Source organism: Platalea leucorodia, assembly GCF_965183815.1.
Source record: "Platalea leucorodia genome assembly, chromosome: 5".
In the NCBI taxonomy this organism is placed as follows: Eukaryota; Metazoa; Chordata; class Aves; order Pelecaniformes; family Threskiornithidae; genus Platalea; species Platalea leucorodia.
In genome coordinates this window covers 67,046,482-67,064,948 of record NC_138827.1, presented here as the reverse complement: position 1 = coordinate 67,064,948, position 18,467 = coordinate 67,046,482, and the positions used below count along the sequence as shown (strand labels likewise).

At 38.5% G+C, this 18,467-nt stretch overlaps 1 protein-coding gene across 1 annotated transcript in view; it reads left to right on the top strand.

Annotated features, from left to right (window-relative positions):
• The window catches only part of COL5A2 (collagen type V alpha 2 chain), a gene marked incomplete at its 5' end in the record, with an annotated part of 80,721 nt that overhangs the window by 20,564 nt on the left and 41,690 nt on the right, over nt 1-18,467 (top strand). The window contains 10 exons of the mRNA XM_082311444.1: nt 3,229-3,453; nt 4,982-4,995; nt 7,652-7,684; nt 8,392-8,424; nt 9,092-9,145; nt 13,021-13,131; nt 14,891-14,968; nt 17,059-17,103; nt 17,626-17,679; nt 18,294-18,347. Of these exons, the coding sequence (XP_082167570.1) occupies nt 3,229-3,453; nt 4,982-4,995; nt 7,652-7,684; nt 8,392-8,424; nt 9,092-9,145; nt 13,021-13,131; nt 14,891-14,968; nt 17,059-17,103; nt 17,626-17,679; nt 18,294-18,347 (701 nt within the window). The remainder of the gene's footprint in view (nt 1-3,228; nt 3,454-4,981; nt 4,996-7,651; nt 7,685-8,391; nt 8,425-9,091; nt 9,146-13,020; nt 13,132-14,890; nt 14,969-17,058; nt 17,104-17,625; nt 17,680-18,293; nt 18,348-18,467) is intronic.

Below are 18,467 nucleotides of genomic sequence, written 5' to 3'. Positions count from 1 at the left end.
TTGCACGCCTTTACTGTGCATAAACTTCGACACTGACTCATGATGACTGATGGGCTTTGACAGCCATCTAGTGGCTGGGATGGGGGTTCATTCCCCACCCTCCCCCAGTAATTAGTACTATTTCAGTGTTGTCACAAAACTGGGCCTGGGTATGTCAGTGCGTGATGTGATTTTTACTTCCAAACTGTTGATGTGTGGTCTCTGAGCGTGATGATTTAATATATTAGCTATAACTGGCTGTTTGACTTCTGATCAAATAGTTCTTTAAAGCAAAACTAACACTCCAACAGATCAATATGTAGCAGAAAAATTGCATTGTACTCACTGTGCTTTTCATTGAAATCCTCTTTCACGAGGGTCCTTTGTGCAAGCTCATGAACGAATGAGTCCTTAAATATATCATAGGGTATTTCTTCTACCTTGCCTTTTGTATTTGCAGACTGCTTTGAAACTCATTTTCACCGACTTCAATGGATTCGCAACCCTGTAGATTCTCTAGTCAAGTCCAATGCCAATTAGAGCTGTACTTTTTGTTGGTAAGAAAGGAATCGGTGAATGGGCTAGCAGATCCTTTTGCCACATTAAGAATTTCCAAAGCTGCTTCTCAAGCCATTCAGCACCTCGTGTTACAACTGCAGAGGTAGAAAGAACATGCGACATAAAGAGTTTGTGACTTGGTCTCTGCAATTAAAAAAAATGTGCAGATTTCCAAACCAGGGAGGAAATGCTGGAACAATTTCCTTTGCTGCCTTTCGCGGGCCGGGTGTAGATGGATAACATGCCTGCAGTTCAGGCCTGAGGGTAAAATGTCAAAATGTGCTTGTGGGATGAGTTTGAAATAGCTGCTCTTTTCAGCTTACTCTCTTGGTGTAATGCAGTCACAGCAGAAAGGAAAACTAGAAGCGCCAAACGTAATCAAAAGAATTAAAATTAAAAATGTGTTTTCTGGCAGTATTGTGGGGTGGTTTTTTTTTTTTTTATTTTATTTTATTTTTATTATTTTCAGCATATCTGTAATCTGATAGGAAAACAGACTTCTTCGTACACTTCCGGAAGTTGGTATGTGCTTTTTTTCCCCTGCCTTTGTCTGCTGCTGAGCAGGACCCAGGCAGAAGCTAGTCACCATCTGGCTCAGCTCTGATTTGCCAAAGCAGTTGCTATGTGGTTTATTTGAAGTTATGACAGAATGCTGACTTTGGGCTCAGTAACTTAGAAATTTCATTTATGCAAACTGCTGCTCTTCTGAGCAGCACAACGAGTTCTGCGGGTGATACATTAAGGAAGACATAGACCATATGCCAGACATCTGGGGGGAAAAGGCTAAATATGTCAGACAGCACGTTATGTCATGCACACAAGGGAGAAGTGAGAAGAGTGCTTTCCAAAATACGATCTGCAGTTTGGAAAATTATTCTCACAGTGTCATAAATGGACTGTACAGCACACTTGGTTGATGTCTTTACTTCACACTGAAAACATTTCCTCTTGAGCTTCTGCAGCACCCCTTCGAGTCGTTTTGTCAGTGGGTGTGATAAACCGACTGAAGAGAGGAGTCGGTATAAGTTTGGATTTCAGTTTCTGTTAGAAAGCTGCAGAAGTTAGTGATGGCAGGCAACAGTTAATGACACATCTGCTCCGTTTTTCCGAGCTTTGACATTGATGGAGTAACTGGACTTGAGTTAAGGCATGAAGCTGAAATCCCAAATCTGTTCGTATTTATTACTTTCTGATTTTCTGTTTACATCTGGTTTAAATTAGGACAGAAATGCATAGAACAGTGAAACTGTCCTTGTGCTTAGAGCTGTTAATTTTTACGCTAATAATAGGTTTTCTTAAAAAATAATCGTCGTGATCTTTGACTACTGGGATGTGTCATATATATATATACATATATATATATATAAAATCCCAGGGGTCAGGAGAATAATTTTGGACTGTGTGTGACAGCTTTGCTGTGTATGGCTCAGAGGAGGGCATCTTGTCACTGGGGTTCTTGGTTTGCAGGTTTGTAACCCGTTGTCTAGGGCTAGCCTGGGGACAGTTCATTGCTTTTGTGGGCACTTGTGTTCCTTTAGAGGATGAAATATTCATTGGGCTAAAGTGAAAAAAATCTTTTTTTTTTTTTTTTTTTTTTTTTTTTTGCTGATAGGGCATTCTGTGAAATGTTGGATACCCAAAGAAAAGTTTCCACTTTACTTGATTTTTGAATTCTTTATCAGACATATTTTGTTTTTAGGGGGAGATACTGAGATATACTCACCTCATGATTAAAAAATAATCTAGCTATTTGGAGTATCTGCCTACAGAGTAGGAAGAAAACAAAAGCATAGACTTAAGTACGGATACAACAGTACCTAAACAGATGGTTATGTACCCTTAAATGCTACCGTCAGTCAAATGGGGACATTTTTTACATTTCTAAGTTATAAATTCAACCCAGAGAAGTTGTTCTGCCTTGGTGACAGTAGATTGGTTGGAGAGGAGAGAGTAAAAACAATATTGAATGGATTTCTAAATAATTACTAAGAAATGAATTCAAATTAGAGTTCAAGGTAAAGAAAGAAAAGTCATAGTATTAAGACAAGAAAGAAAGTAAACCTTCTGTAAATGGAGTGGATTAGGTTAAAAATGACAACTTTGATAAAAGAGAATGACCTCAATAAAAATGTGTGAATATGTACATAGGTAGGACATATACATATAGTCAGATGATGCTGTTCCTGTATAAATGGCCACATAGGATAGTCTTTCATATATAGCTAAAATATTTAAGAGGTATTTTGTATGTAGTTAATATGTATCCATAGGAATAATTCATGTGTGTGCTGGGGTAATCATGTAGGGCCATGACCAGCTGGATTCTGACACTGCCGTGTCTGTTCAACACTGTCCTAAGTCTGGCTGTGTAAGGTACCTGCAGCAGGGAGCAGGCAGTGTAGGCCGTTTCGTACAGAAGTCTCGCAGGTTCTTCTCCCCAGTCAGATGTCGCTAAGGCCCTGTGCACAACAGTTACAAAGAGCAGGCACATGGCAGGAGTTCCTCAATGCAGAGTTAGCACCCCGCTGAGCAGAATGACCTCCAGAGACTCGTGACGCAGTGTTCATTTGATACTGTGGTGGCTTTGTGCACTTCGTGATGACTCTATTTGACTTCTTTCTGATAAAGAAATAAGGTGGTAAAATAAGAAAGACATCGAAAATGTGTTGTATATTCTCTCTCCTATGTCAGGAGAAGATGTTGAAGAAATAGCCTGCACTCAGAATGGCCAGATGTACCTGAACAGGGATATTTGGAAGCCCTCACCATGCCAAATTTGCGTCTGTGACAACGGAGCTGTTCTTTGCGATGAAATCCAGTGTCAAGATGTGCTGGAATGTGAGAACCCACAGGTGCCCCCAGGAGAGTGCTGTCCTGTGTGTCCCCATACAACGCGTGATTTTGACACCACCGTTGGTAAGATCGCTTTCCAGTTTGCTTTTTTAAAAGGAGAGACAGCCCAAAGAACTAGGAATTTCATGATACTGAAATTTCTAATAGTATTCCCATAGTGAAAGTTTAAGTCTGAAGAGAGTAGATACTTGGCAGTTATCGTCCATCTTGGGTTGCACCTGAGCTGGCTCTGTAAACAGTTTTCTTCTGACTATGATTCTGATAAAAGCCCAAATGGCTTTATAACTAAAAGGTTGGTCTGAATTCCATCTTGATATTTCAAGGAGTTTGAATTCTGGCTGCTTTTTGTAGTTCATCTGGAACTGAAAGATAAATGTGTTAAGATAAATATATATAATAAACATATTAAGATAGAGATATATTTATTGTATAAACATACATAATAAAATAAGTGCATGCTTCAATAAAACGCTCAATTCGAAGCCCCTCCGATAGATGAATAAATGTAAACATTGTATGTAAACAGTAAAATGTAAACAGTCTAAAGTGCTTCCCCAAAGTGGAAACATGGACACGTGATCCTTTTGTGAGACATAAAAAAAAAAATTAGCACGAAGCATTATTAACTCCCTGTTTGCATACTTTCTGTGACATACCTTAAAGATTATGTCTTTTCCAGTCCATTTCTTCTTCCTGGAGAGACTTGGATGAAGCAATTCCCCCCTCAATTTTCCTAAAAGAAAATCTCTTAGCTTGCAATTAATGCTCATTAATACTGTGTATTGCATTATTTGAACTACATTCTATATATATCATACTCAAAGCAATTTCTTCAGGAGATATAATTGCTGTTGATTAGCTTAATATAGAGCAAAGTAGTGATAAAGAGCATGTATTAGGGACTTGTGTAATTGAGCAATGGAGCAAGACGTGGCAAGCATTAATAGATGATGCATCCTGCCATGCTGTGGGAGGCACTAGGCCAATGCCAACAAGGTGTACCCAACAAATATAAAAGCAGTATGGATACATTCCAGAATTCCTTACTGTTATTCAAGGTATTAATAAAATATTCCTCTGAAGGATTTTTGTGGATATGAGTGTGACTATATGGCTCTGAATTCAGGCACGTGATATTGCAGATGCTTTTCAAACAAGAAAAGGTCAAAAATCCCTCAGTCAGCTCTATCTTTTGAAAAATACCATGTAGTATGTTGTGGATCCATCAACATTGCTTGTATTGAAGTAATAAAACTTCCTTTGACTTCACTGTCAATTCATTAGGCCAGCTTCTGGCAATTCCCCACAAGGTATTCTGCTTTCCTAAAGTGCTTTTTCTTATTCTGTGCAATGCTGAAAAAGGCTGAGAATTGGGGGACATAATTGCAAACCATTCTGATTCCTCACACCTGAACAAGGGAGTATGTGTGTCCCTGGGATCTTCCCCAGCTCCCTGTAGGTGATACACCATTTTTTGTGCATCCAGGATCGGGGATGGCTCTAACTGTAACACCTTCGCTCAACTCTTACGTATTCTCTCAGAGTAAAAACATTAATTTCCTCTCTTTTCTTCTTTTGTCCTTTTCAATAGGTAGAGGAAGAAAGGTAAGATTTCCTTTATATTATTTTTAAATGTATTACAACAGTTAAAAGAATCTCTTGCATCTCCTTGGAGCGCTTCACAGAAGTTAAATATAAGGTCTGTTAAAAACACTTAATTCTTTCCTCTTGGTCTCCTTAGTGGCTAGGGAGATTGCAGTCCACATGGAAAAAATGCTGGGATGCAGGCAAAAATCCCGGTCTTAATATAGAGAATCCCTTGACTTAAAATCCCCGCTGTCTACATGAAAGGAATTCCAGGCTGAGTAGTTCGGTTATTTCATCTCTAGCAGTGCCACAAAATGAGGGAAGGGACCACTAGGTCATTAGAAGCCAAACTGTTAAAACTTTCAGCTTGTTTTTTGCCGAGACTTAGCTGCCCAGTGCGCAGCTAAGCAGGTAGCACAACCCTGCTAACCATTTCTGCTGGAATTGTTAAAGCCTTGTGCAGGAGGCATGTCTGTATTATGGTGCAAGGCGTTACTGCACCTTATCTAGCTGTCCTTGTGTTAGCTTTGACCTATTTCTAATTCAGGTAGCAATCACAAAATAGCTGTTGCACTAGTGCCCATAGGCTGGAGCAGCCACTGAGGTATGAGACACGGCTGGTACGTTGGCTTTCCAGCCTGTCTTGCGTACGGCTACACCTGAGGTCAGGTGTATTTGCAGGAGCCTAAGTGACACCTTTGCTAGGCAAACTTACCACAAAACTGCTCTGCCTTCTAGCTGGTACCCCACAACATTGATGTGATGACCTCCAGTGCAAAGTTATACTTACAAATTCAAGTTTTAAAAAATGTTTTACACTGCTCATTGATCTAAATAGTGTTTTTAATAAGAATTTTGGGTTTCTTACATTTGCTGTTGTATGTACAGGACCAGGGAAGGTGATAGTGCCCCTGTACTCGGCACTGGTGAGGCCGCACCTGGAATCCCGTGTTCAGTTTTGGGCCCCTCACTACAAGAAGGACATTGAGGTGCTGGAGCGTGTCCAGAGGAGGGCAACAAAGTTGGTGAAGGGTCTGGAGCACAAGTCTTATGAGGAGCGGCTGAGGGAGCTGGGGTTGTTTAGTCTGGAGAAGAGGAGGCTGAGGGGAGACCTTATTGCTCTGTACAGCTACCTGAAAGGAGGTTGTAGTGAGGTGGGGGTCGGTCTCTTCTCCCTAGTAACAAGCGATAGGACAAGAGGAAACGGCCTCAAGCTGCGCCTGGGGAGGTCTAGGTTGGATATTAGGAAAAACTTCTTCACCGAAAGGGTAGTCAGGCACTGGACCAGGCTGCCCAGGGAAGTGGTTGAGTCTCCATCCCTGGAGGTATTTAAAAGACAGGTAGATGTGGTGCTTAGGGACATGGTTTAGTGGTGGACTTGGCAGTGCTATGATCTTGGACTCTATGATCTTAAAGGTCTTTTCCAACCTTAATGATTCTATGATTCTATGTCATTATTTCATATACTTGACCATGAATAACTGGGGTTTTATATAAATCACTGGAGGATTGCACAAATATAAAAATACTCCTCAGCCATATTTAAATGTATGAAACCATGCTGAAAACAGTTTTTTGGCATCCTTTCTACTTTCACTGTGATAATAATTCAGGCCGCCCAAGGCAGCTTGCATAACATCATGGCCATGTTCGAGCCAACGCTAAGGAAAACACCGGCAACCATTAGCCAAGTAGTTGTGAAGGTCCTTTACAACAGGAGGCTCTGCAGGAGGTGGATGGTGTGCTGGAGCCCGAGGGCTTGATGGGGACGCTTGGTCCAGGCACTGACGAAGAACCAGGACAATGTGTTCTTACACAGAGCCACACTTCTGTGGGCAGCATCTCTCATAGTGTGCAATTAAACAAAGAGAAGATCTATTCTTACAAAAGAAATTAGAATACATTCTGATAAATGAGCTTCTAAGATAGTAAGCACCTACAAGAAATAATAGAAATAATTTTTAGGTCATCAAGTATATACACTCACTAAAAGCAAGTAGCTCTCTATGCAGACATCATTTATGGAAATGAATGGATTGTAACCAGCTTATTATTACTTGGTAAACAAGGCAGGAAATTTTTTATCTTTACAAAGTCCTCTTTTTTCCTTAATAAAGCGGTTACCACCAATAGGTCTAAACCCAGTTATTTTATGTAACATGTAATCATTATCAACACATTCAGCTCAAAGAAAAGTCAACTGGCAAATGCTGTGTCCTTCACTCTGAAGCTATGCAATATAATTTTGTATTCTGTCCCTATGCTGCAGATGGACATGCAGGTTTTTTATGTCCATAAATTTAATGATATGAATTTTAATTTAATACCTTGAAGAAATGGAATCTGAATGCTGCTCTGGGCTCTGTGTTTCATGTTAATCAAATAATCCAATAACAGAACTACAACATGTTTTCTAGTACTTAAATATCATGGTAATTTTTTAGTTTGACTCTTATTTCAGCCAGTATGTTATGCAGTTAGAAAAAGTCTGTTAATTTATAGCCTTCATTTAATCAGTGTCCATAGTCATTAAAAATAGCATGGATTAGCTATTGCAGGTGAGAAGTCTTAGCATTTGTCACAGTCACAGGGACGGTATTCGTGAAACTCCTACTGTTAATTGTACTTTCACTTGTTTTTTGCCATCTGATGGTTTTGAATCTTTTTCCTACAGGGACAAAAAGGAGAACCTGGAGTAGTGCCACCTGTAAGTCCATTTTTTTTTTTTTCTTCATTTATCAGCACACCCTAGAAGTGTACATTTTAGTGCTTTAAAGCAGAATTGCAGTAATTAAGGAAATAGAACAAAAATGTACAGCCTAGGAATGAAAGGAATGGAATTAATTATGCTGTTTCATGTATGTGACATTAGAAATTCCTGTCAATTGCATTTTGGGAAAAAAATCTTATTGAGTTAAATCTGCCATAATCTTTACTTTTATAGTTAGAATTTTGTGGAGGTATAATGGTAAATTAGTACGTGGAAAGTGTAGAGACACTGGAGAAAACTGGCGAAATAAATTGTCACTTTCTGTATTATGCCTTTCTAGCATGAAGACAAACAAATAAAAAAATTGATAAGTTGAGACTAAATCATTGTAACTTATTTATTTCATCTTCCTTAGAATAATAATGATACTTCCAAGATTTTGCTCATATTGCTTATAAACCGACACCAAACTGGAAAGAGATAACCTGTGGCATTTTTATATATATATATATATATACACACACATATATATATATATACACACACACCCCCCAAAAAAAAAAAAAAAAAGCCTTACAACTTGCCTGGTACTTTAATTTTCTCTCTTGCTATTTACTTTTCAATAGCTAGTTTTCTGTAGGGTAGTCATGACAAATACAGCCGTAATGTTGTGTGGTAACTTCAATTCGTGTTGCCTTCTTTAGATTTCAGGAATACGAGGCCGCCCGGGACCAGCTGTGAGTATTTTTTTATCTTCTGTTTCTCTGATGATAGCATTTTCGACTTTCTGCCATTTTTGTTTTGTATTGTGAGGATGATGTGAAGGAGGACTCTTCCGTGCCTGTAGTGGGTATTGTCTGCAAAGACGCATGATTTGAGGAGGCAAAAAGATTATGGGATTTTTTACTAGTCTCAGCTCAGCCCATGCCCTAAGTGAATGGATGTGTGCTTGTAGTACATGCATGTCTGAGGACCTTTGTGCGAGGTTGATGCTGGGGAACGCTTTTCTAGGAGGGATCTAGCAGGAGTAGAAGGAGATGCAGTATGCTCCCTGTCTGTGGCTAAGCAGAGAGCAGTTCTGGACTAGCAGGAAGGGTGTCTCAAACCTGTACATCTCTGCATCAAGAGCCTCCAGCGTTCAGAAAACCTTTGCTAAATTAATCTGTGGAGCACGAGAGAGATGAAAGCATTTTGTAGATCTCTGCATCCTGGTTCTACTCCCTTCAGGGAATGTACAGCTGAGAAGAAATATTGAATATTTGGTGATTGTAGCTGTTATCTTTATGATCATCATCAACCCCCCACAAATTAATTTTCAAATAAGCATTGCATTTTATATTTTCAGAGCTTTATTAATCATTAGCTAGTTTAAAAGGTACTTAATATTTCTAATCTTTCTTTTAGGGACCCCCAGGCTCACAAGGACCACGAGGAGAACGAGGACCAAAGGGAAGACCTGTAAGTTATTAAATGTCTCAGAAATCAAGTACTGGACTAAACTCAAAAGGTTAGATGGCTTTAAACTTTCTCCATGTCTTCTAGAGTTACCAGAACTTTCCTCATATTTTCCAAGAATCAGGTAACAAACAGAAAAACATTTATATCTCACCATTCCCTGGGTAGATTGAAACCTGAATGTTTTGAGATAATTGACAGAGGTTTAGCAGTATTTCCACTAAAAGCTATACTTTATCAACTGTTACCCAAAGTAGTGTCTGAGAGTATGGCTTTCTTCAGGATTTAAAAAAAAAACAAAACCAAAACAAAAAAACAACCCCCCCCAACAACATAAAACAAACAAAAAGAACCCTGGAACATCACGTTTGCCTATTTAAGAACTTGCTGACTTTTTGTGGCTTACTACTGTGCATCAGAAGCAGAGTGAGCTGTGTGGCTCACAGTATTTCAGAAAACGTGAAGCTCAGGAGTTAGCAGGAGTTAATACGTGACTACATATGTTGGTATGCTGGTGAATAATATAATCAAGATTGCTCAGTGGAAATAAAGACTTCATAAAGGAATTTCAGTGTCTGCATGTGGAGAACCACAGAAAGGCCAAAAGGGACTGCTGAAAATACCAAAGACGACATGTTCCTGTTGAAAAAGCTAGGTCAAAGAGCAGAAGCTGCTAAAAGCAGCTTTTAAAGAGTTGCATCATTGTAATTTCTACGTGGATATTTTCCTATCCCTCAGGAGAGAGCAAGCCAATACTGAGTTTAGGAATAGGCCTAAAACTGACTCCTTTCTACTGTTCCTTCAGTGAGTGCCTGTTGTCCATACATGGTAATGACACTTCTTATAAAGCAGGGGAGTAAGTGTGTAGCCTCTTTGAGATGGATGCCAAGCCACTGCTGCTCTCTAGATCGCCATAAGACATTTGTCTGATGAATGAGTATCGAGATGCTTAAAAGAATTCTAAAGTAATTGCGAAATCGTGTGGTGTGCAGAGGAATCTTGACTGTATTTATAGAGATGTCTGAAGTGCTTTCCTAATATGCAGTGTTATCAATGAGACGCTAAATAATTTCTGATTCTGTGCCATGCATCCCTTGTATGTCTCTACAGAGTGGTGGCTAGAAGCACCTAAAATACCAAAAGACTGTAAACAGTTTTGAGTTCCTTTGGCACAAGTTATTATACTGCTTTCAAGGAATATCAAGGGATTAGGAACCAGTCAGCTCCTTTGAAAACGTTACGTCAAAGGTTCTGGTGAGCTGTGTGTATGTCACAGTGTAGGTCTGAGACTGAAGAGCACCGCTTTATTTACAGAGTGACTGCTAGTGCAGGATTTTTTATTTATACTTGTGGAAAAAAAATGTTAGCTCACGCCTGCAGTTTATATTATGAAAACCTCTCTGCACATTGTTTGCAGTTTGTTTAAAATACCTCGTGGAGCAGGTAACCTTGTACAGACACCCTTTGTAAAATTAGTCTTGGTAAATACATTGCTGACTGCTGGTATTGCAAAACCACTAAGCACATTTCCAAGCCTTTTGTTTGTTTCTTTGGATTTTTTTTTTTGTTTGTTTTTCTTTGGAGCTCAACCTTGCTATGGATCTCTGCCTTTTACAAAGGCAGGACCCTTGGATGTAAAGTGAATTCAGGAGTATTAGCATATTTTTTACTTCAAATTCTTTGTTAGTGTAACAATGAAAGAGAAACAGCTAGGGAACAGCATGTTGCATTTGCAAAATGCATGTAGGGAGGGAGAGTTTTGCAGCATGATACAATTTCAGGTGTTTACAAATCATCTTTTGAAGACAGAAAATAAGCTTCAGCATCCTTAGATGATTTGTTTCGACATGGATTTACACTCGATTGTAATTGCAGTAGCAATTAAAATAGATAGTAGTTTGAGAGTGTTCTACCATGATCTGCATTTCCTTTTATTCCATTACAGGCAAAACCTGTAATAGTTTCCTGAACAGCAGCAGCAATGGGCCAGAATAATTCAATTGTGTGTTTAAATGGTGCCACCTCGTGGCCTACGTGAGAAATTTTTTTCCTTTTTTTTTTTTTTAAAACCTCCCTGACCTTGAGCTCGTGAAAGAAAATGAAAGAGCTTTTTTTTTAATATACGTATAAATAGATAAATAATATAAAATAAATAAAAGTATAATCAAGATTTTATTAAAAACCCCCAACATTAGTTATATACCACTGGTTAGTTGCCACCTACAAATAACATACGTACTTTTCAGGGACTTTTTGGGTTTTGGGGTGGCGGGTTGCAGTGTTGCTCTCGAAGCAAGTTGATTTTTGGTGGGTAGAAAGTAGGTCCTTTTCTAAAAAGAAACGAAAAAAGATCTTTTTCTATGTAAGATTTTGTTACGGTGTCTTGGTTTGGATATTGAAAATCAGTAGTCGTTGTGTAATGCTTGCTTAATTCTTTATAGGCAACTGTTTTTTTCACTAATGTTTAGCTTTGTTTTCTCTTTGTTTTGAGAACAAACAAAATAAGGTAACTAATTCTTTTCCTCCTTTGGACAGTATGCACTTTTAGGTTTGGCAGTGTGTACTTCTGTTTATAATAGAAATACTGAAGTTTTCTGCTGGAACCTTCTGCTTCCATCCAACATGTACAATCTTCTCATTTGTTTCAGAATACCATCTATCCACAACTCATTCTGCGAGTAGGGGGGTGTGTGTGTACATGTATGTATTCTGACAAGAAAAAGATTTTCCCCTGATTGCTAGTCTTACAGGAATTTCAGACCATAAAGATAGGTGGAGAATTAAGAGAATTAGGTCATTCACTGGGAGTTTCCAGGAATCCTATTGTCAGTGCTATCCCAGTGTAGTCCTTTCCCAAGGGAATGCTTTTTCTTTAGCATACGAACCACACTAGTTCAAACCATACTAGTAGTTCAAACCGTACTAGTTCAGACATAAATTCCACTGAAGCGTGTCACAGACTGCAAGGAAACACAGTCCTCATCTTATGGAAATACAAGCAATTTGTCTGATTATAATTGTGTTTGTAAAGATGACTCACTGAGCCAGGCTTTCAAAGTTTTATGTTTAAGGATCCTTAAAGTGGAAGAGCTCATTACACAGTATAAATTTTTTTGTCGCCATAGTCAAGCATTTTTATTCTAACGAAGGAAGCAGTAGTGACAAGCACTTAAAAGTCTATGTTTATGGTTGAAGTATATCTTTATTGGCCCTGTTACTATTCATTTTGTTCCACTAATATTTTATTAGCTGCTTCTGTATTTAATTTTAGTTCTGACACACGATAAGCTGAATGCAGTTTAGAAATCAGAAGTGGCTGATCAAAATGGGAGCAATGGTGTGGCCTCCCAGCCTATTCTGCAAATACTAGCTAGAGATAACATTGACACCAAGGGACTTACTCTGCATTTTTGGCAGTGTAACTGTGTTGAGAATTCAGCTATAGTGTGAGCTGTCTAAACCATTTGTGATGTCAGGAGGCTGTAAAAATCCAGCCTTCCGCTGGAGTTCCCTAAGCATGTGTATGTATGTACACTAATCTGAGTTATCTGTATTTTAGAAGTAAATTCTTGATATTCTATGTTGTCTGCAATGAAAAGTAGTTTTTCGGGAATAGTGTACTCTAGTATGGGATGATAGGAAACCTGAGTTTCTCAAAGAGTCTGAGAGAGCTGCAGTTTACTTGTGTGTTGGATTCGTGGCTAATCTTAGCCAGTGCTTCTGATCTGAAGGAAGGAACAGGTCTTGAGGGATGTTGTTTGTTTGAAGTTCTTTCTGTAGAAATACAGATTTATCAGAAATAAGGCAATTGTTTGCCAGTTACAATGTTTTTAATGAATACCTTTGCACACTGTTGGCATTTCTGATTTTGTTTCTAGGGTCCTCGGGGTCCTCAAGGGATTGATGGTGAACCTGGTATCCCTGGCCAGCCTGGTGACCCTGGTCCTCCAGGGCATCCTACCCACCCGGGACCAGATGGACTAAGCAGGGTAAGTTTTACGCTTGCTTTAGTAGAAAGTGAAGTGAGTGCTGGGTCAGATCCACATGATACAAAGAGTAACTTCTCTTTGCTTCCATGAAGGTGGAATGCTGTGCCCACAGTTCCTGTCTCCCAGTCATGAGGGACAGCAGCTAGTGGTAGTGCAAGTTCTGCCAAAAATTGGGACAAGTTGAACATGAGAAACCTCAGAAAGGACACACCTTTTGCAATGGGTTTTAGCATCTCAAAAAGCCAAGGTGCCCAAATCTAAAACCCTCAGCAGGGTTCTGTTACTTCCACCTGACTTAAATCCAAGGGATCTGGGCAATAGTACAGGGAAAGTGGTGTATCAAATTAGGAATACAGAAAAGAAAAAAAATAAGATTAGTTATAAATAACAGAATAACTAATGAGAGAAATTAAAATGTGGTTAAGTATACTTCTTGCTGGAATTGTTCAGACCAACACTGAGAAGATTAGGTAAGGAATTGTTTGTGAAAAGCAGTGCTAACCAGCCATAGATACAGCCAAGGTGTTCTGCAAGACTTCCCTCCCTGCCCGTCCCCCCCTTTTTTTTTTCTCCCCACAAATTCTATAGAACACTAATTATGATTGATAATGAAATACATATATGAATTCCTCAAGTATATTCAGATACACATTTATTGCTGTTTGGAAGGTACCTGTTTTGATTTCTCACTCCATTGTTCCTGCAGTGTTACTGAAAACTATAGAGTTATGCTGACAATCAACTGAAGTATTTATGTTAGGCCAACAGCTTGCAAGTTTGGGCAGCATTTCTTGACTTAACTACCTTTCCAAATAGTCCTGAATCCAGCAGATTCAGCCCAAGTAAATCTCTTTAGCACAGAGGAATCCCTTAGAATCACAGAAGCACCAGGATGGGACCCCCATCCTTCATAGATTTCCACAGAAAATATGAAAGAATAGGTGTGGCCAGAGATCTAAGATATTTTTGGTTTGTATTCCTGTCTCTGAAGTTAGGCAGTCTCCAGCCTTGCGGAAAATGTGTTTGGGAACCAATCTGATGGGAAACAAACTGTAAATCTTAGGGGACTTGAATGCACATATGTGCTGTTGCTCCTTCTCAGCCACTGTAAGGTCTGGCCTGCAACGAGTGAGGATCTGGCTCTGAACAAAGCAAAATAAAGCTGTTGATTTCAACTATGTGCTTGCAGAAGGAGGGCACTGAAGGTTCTCCCTGCTCTAACTCATTTGTCTCTGTGAATTGGCCTGAACAGCAGTGGCCTTCAGCTTTGCTGGATAAGGACAACATGCTTAAAAATTCCAATTTGCAATCATAAAATCAGCTACATTTCCATTTACCTTAAGATATTTCTGAAATCGAAGCACAATAAGTGAAAACAGAAGAAGGACTTGGAAGACATAAAGGACTTTTGCAGGTGGTGAAGTTAAGGTGTGATTTAAATTTGAAGGTAGTGAAAGAAATCTCATTAATTTCACAAGAGGCTTTACATTTTTTAGGTCATTTTACTATTTGTTCAGTATTAAAGTGGAGGTAGAGTCAGAATAGTAAGCAGACAATATGATCCATTCAACTGGTCTTTGAAGCCTTAAACCACCTCGAATTTACAGGAAAGACAACTGTTATTTTAATGATTAAAACAAACATGTAGTTGTTAGCACTGCAAAGCCAATGTAAATAACGAAGATGCGGTTACATGGATTTTTGCCTTATGAACCATCAAAGTGAGTGACGGCTAAAATCACCCATCTTATTTTTTCAGCCTTTTTCAGCGCAGATGGCAGGACTGGATGAGAAATCTGGACTTGGTAGTCAGATGGGACTGATGCCTGGTGCAGTGGTAAGACCAGATTAGCTCTCTACTGTAGAACAGGGTGGAAGTGCAGCGCACGTGCAAAAACCCAAAGGGGAATTTCTCCTTCTTCAGCTTCCTATGCCTCTAGATCCTGGATGTACAGTATGTTCTAGTGCAGTTACGCGCAGTACCTGGAAAAAAATATTCTTCTGTTGAAGTGAAAGCTTTTTTTTTTCCCTCCCCTCTAGCCTTCTTGTTGTCTTCCTTCCCTCCTTCTGAAATATAGCAGCTACTAACTTTAAGGTACAGGAAAAAAACAGCTCCCGATTTTCTCATATCTTGAGTCACTGCAGAGTAACTGAAAAGTGTTAGGTATAACGCAAAGCGGAATAAATAAATATGTAACTTTGAAGGCTTCTTTTCACATTGTGACATCAAAGATAGTTATTTTTGGTAGTAATTTAAAAATTTTTTTCTGAAAACAGCTGTTAACTGAAAGCTGTGCTATATTATTTTAAGACAGACATTGTACTTCTCCAGTGAGTCCAGTTTTATCATTGGCATCTCTCACTGTTTAGATATGCCCTTTACTTTTAGTGCACTGGGGACTTCATGGTAACACTGAAATTTTTTACCATCTGTGAAAGCTGTTTCACCACCCTAAGCTGTCTCTGCTAGAACTCGTTTTTTTTTTTTTTAATAGTATCTCTTTTCACTACATCTGTTTATCACATTGTGATATCTTGAAGATACTGTTACCCTCTTTGCTGTTATTTTTAACATTAATTCTTAAGGAAACCATCCTTTAGTGACTGTACTGTCCATGAGTTTGCCTACCTGAATGTTATCCCTCCAAGTCCCCACTAGTAACCTTCAAACTCAGTTCAATACAATTTGAAAGGTTCTAAAGGTAATCTGATGTTTTGCCTTAAGATTAACTTTTGCGGTGATTTCTTCAAAGAACTTTCCTTTTTATGAATGTCTCTCTCCAGTGAATTTGCTGTGCGCACATGCAATGATTTGTTCCACAAATCTGTCCTACTTACTTTGTTGCCCTCCATCATTTTGCTTAATCCCTTCACTCAGTTTGTCTCGAGACATTGCATTTCTTGAACTGCCTCTTGTCATTCTCAAATATGATTCATTTTAATATTAATATATCTTTTAAGGTATTTTTCAATATCTAGGTCTCTCTAAGGTCTTACACAAAGTCTACTAAAGTCAGTTGGCACTCACTCACTGTCTTTGGATTGACTGATCATGTTCTGTGATCTGCTTTTTTCCTTTCTTTGTAAACTGAGTAACTGACAGTCATTCAGCTGAACCACTGTTTTTTGTTTTGTTTTTAAAGTTGATTGGAATTTTGAAATGGCCGATTACTAACTCTTCTACATTTGCTTTGTAAAAATTAGTAAAAATTAATGAATTGTGTGTAAAAGACATAAATCTTGAGCCTCTGTCAAAATGCAATTTATTGTCTGCTATGGATATTCTTGTATTGCTCGAAGCAAGAGAATTACTTTCAGACAAGGTTATGTTCACTTATAAGTTACAATTAAGCATAAGATTTTTCCTAAAAATCCCATGAAACTTTTAAAGAAGAAATCTGAATTTTCTGTAACAAAGCATAACTGTGTGGAAGCTGTTTTGGTGGTTTGTATGATTCATGAAAATATGTCCTTCCATTGCCACTTGTTGCTGCTTATGGCTGAGAACAGCAGCATGAATTTATTTTGTCATTGATTCCATTGTGAGATTAATCTGAGTAATGAGATTCCCTTCAAGGGAAGACTATTTCCCCCAACTCTATTCTGTTACATTTTTTTCAGTGGAGCTATGCAGGCAACCGGGTTATTCTGACTGATTCCAGATACTGAGGTTCGAGAACGCAAGCAAGCCCATATTTTCAGCTGCTAATGCATTTACACTGCTGTGGCTTTTTGAGTTTGAAGATTTCCATTCTGTGTACTTTTGTATTTCATAACATCAATCTCCTGACTAAAAGCCTTTATGAGAGTTTGACCTTAGAAATGTTATCTTGGAGGACACTATCAGGCCATTTTGCTGTCTTTGTAGGATGAATGTTACTTAGGGAAGGGTGTTTTCCAGTGTGTAACAAGTTATGTTTTCGGTAGGGTCCAGTGGGTCCAAGAGGTCCTCAAGGTCTCCAAGGAAAACAAGTAAGTACTTCACCTCAGGGGATTTAAGATAATTAGCCAGAGATGAAGGCAAAGCACATAGTAACTGGTGTGTATGTCCATCTCTGAGGCAATGTCCATCTTCAATGACTCATGGATGAATGCATCTTCATCTAGAGGTGAATCTAAACATGCTGCTCTCAAGAGCTCTGCTCCAGATGTACTCTATACACAGAAATTAACTCAGAAAGAACAATTTAACAAGGTTTTAGCCCAGCACACATTTTTTTAATGAGGGAACAGCAATGAAAATGGTGACTGTTCTGGTTTCAGTATTGGCATGGCGTTAAGTTTCCAGTGGGATTTGTGTAGGGCACAGGACTTACCTAAAACTTGAGAGATTTTAGTATCCAGGTTTCACTCATTTTGCAATGTGAGCTGAATCTGAATTAGAATCCAGACTGTCCCATGGGCTGTGAATTTCTTGATCATGGATTTTAATTTATATGCTTATATTTGTACTTTTTGGAATTTGTAACTGTATTCATCTTTGGTTAATTTTAGGGTGGTGCTGGCCCCACAGGCCCACCTGGTGAACCTGGGGATCCAGGACCTATGGTAAGACCAATAAATCCAAACATTTCTACAATAAAATTGCAAACAGTATATTATACCTCCTTAATTCAGAACAGATTTTTTTTTTTTTTGTGTTGTCTCAGCTGAAACTATTAAGTAACCAGTCAGAGTTGTGGTGTTCAAAGCATGTTATCCTGAATCAGTGAATTTGAATTGTTTTGAACAAGCATAATAATGATTATAGTATAAACAATCATTATTACTTTTGCAGCACAGACCTGAGGATGATTAAGCACTGATAAAACCATACCTGGTAGTGTGACTTACACAAAGGAGGATGAGAATATTTATTTTTTTGAGGCAATAAAATAATTCAAAAATAAAAGCAAGAGACAGGGATTTGGAACAACAGCAACTGTGATTTTTAATGTATTGTTTATCTCCTAAAGAATCCATCCTGTATTTTTATATAACATAATGCAGGTTTCTTAGGGGCAGAATGGTTAGAAAGAGCACTACAAAATTAAGCAAGTGCGCTTAGGCATAAATCATCCTTTTTCTACATCTGTTTTTATAAAACCAGACTTTGAAATGGAGCAAATAGATATTTTAGTGATGGCTAAATTGACTTCTCAACAAATATATTTATTTCTTAGGGTCCAGTTGGTTCTCGTGGACCAGAGGGACCTCCAGGCAAACCCGGGGAAGATGTAAGTTTGTTATTCTTTGTATCTTGTTTTATTTTTAATAAAACAAATATTGGCATCTTTGAGACAGTGACTAACCAGCAGATGTGCCTGTTGTAACTACTTTTATCTATTTACTTTTCT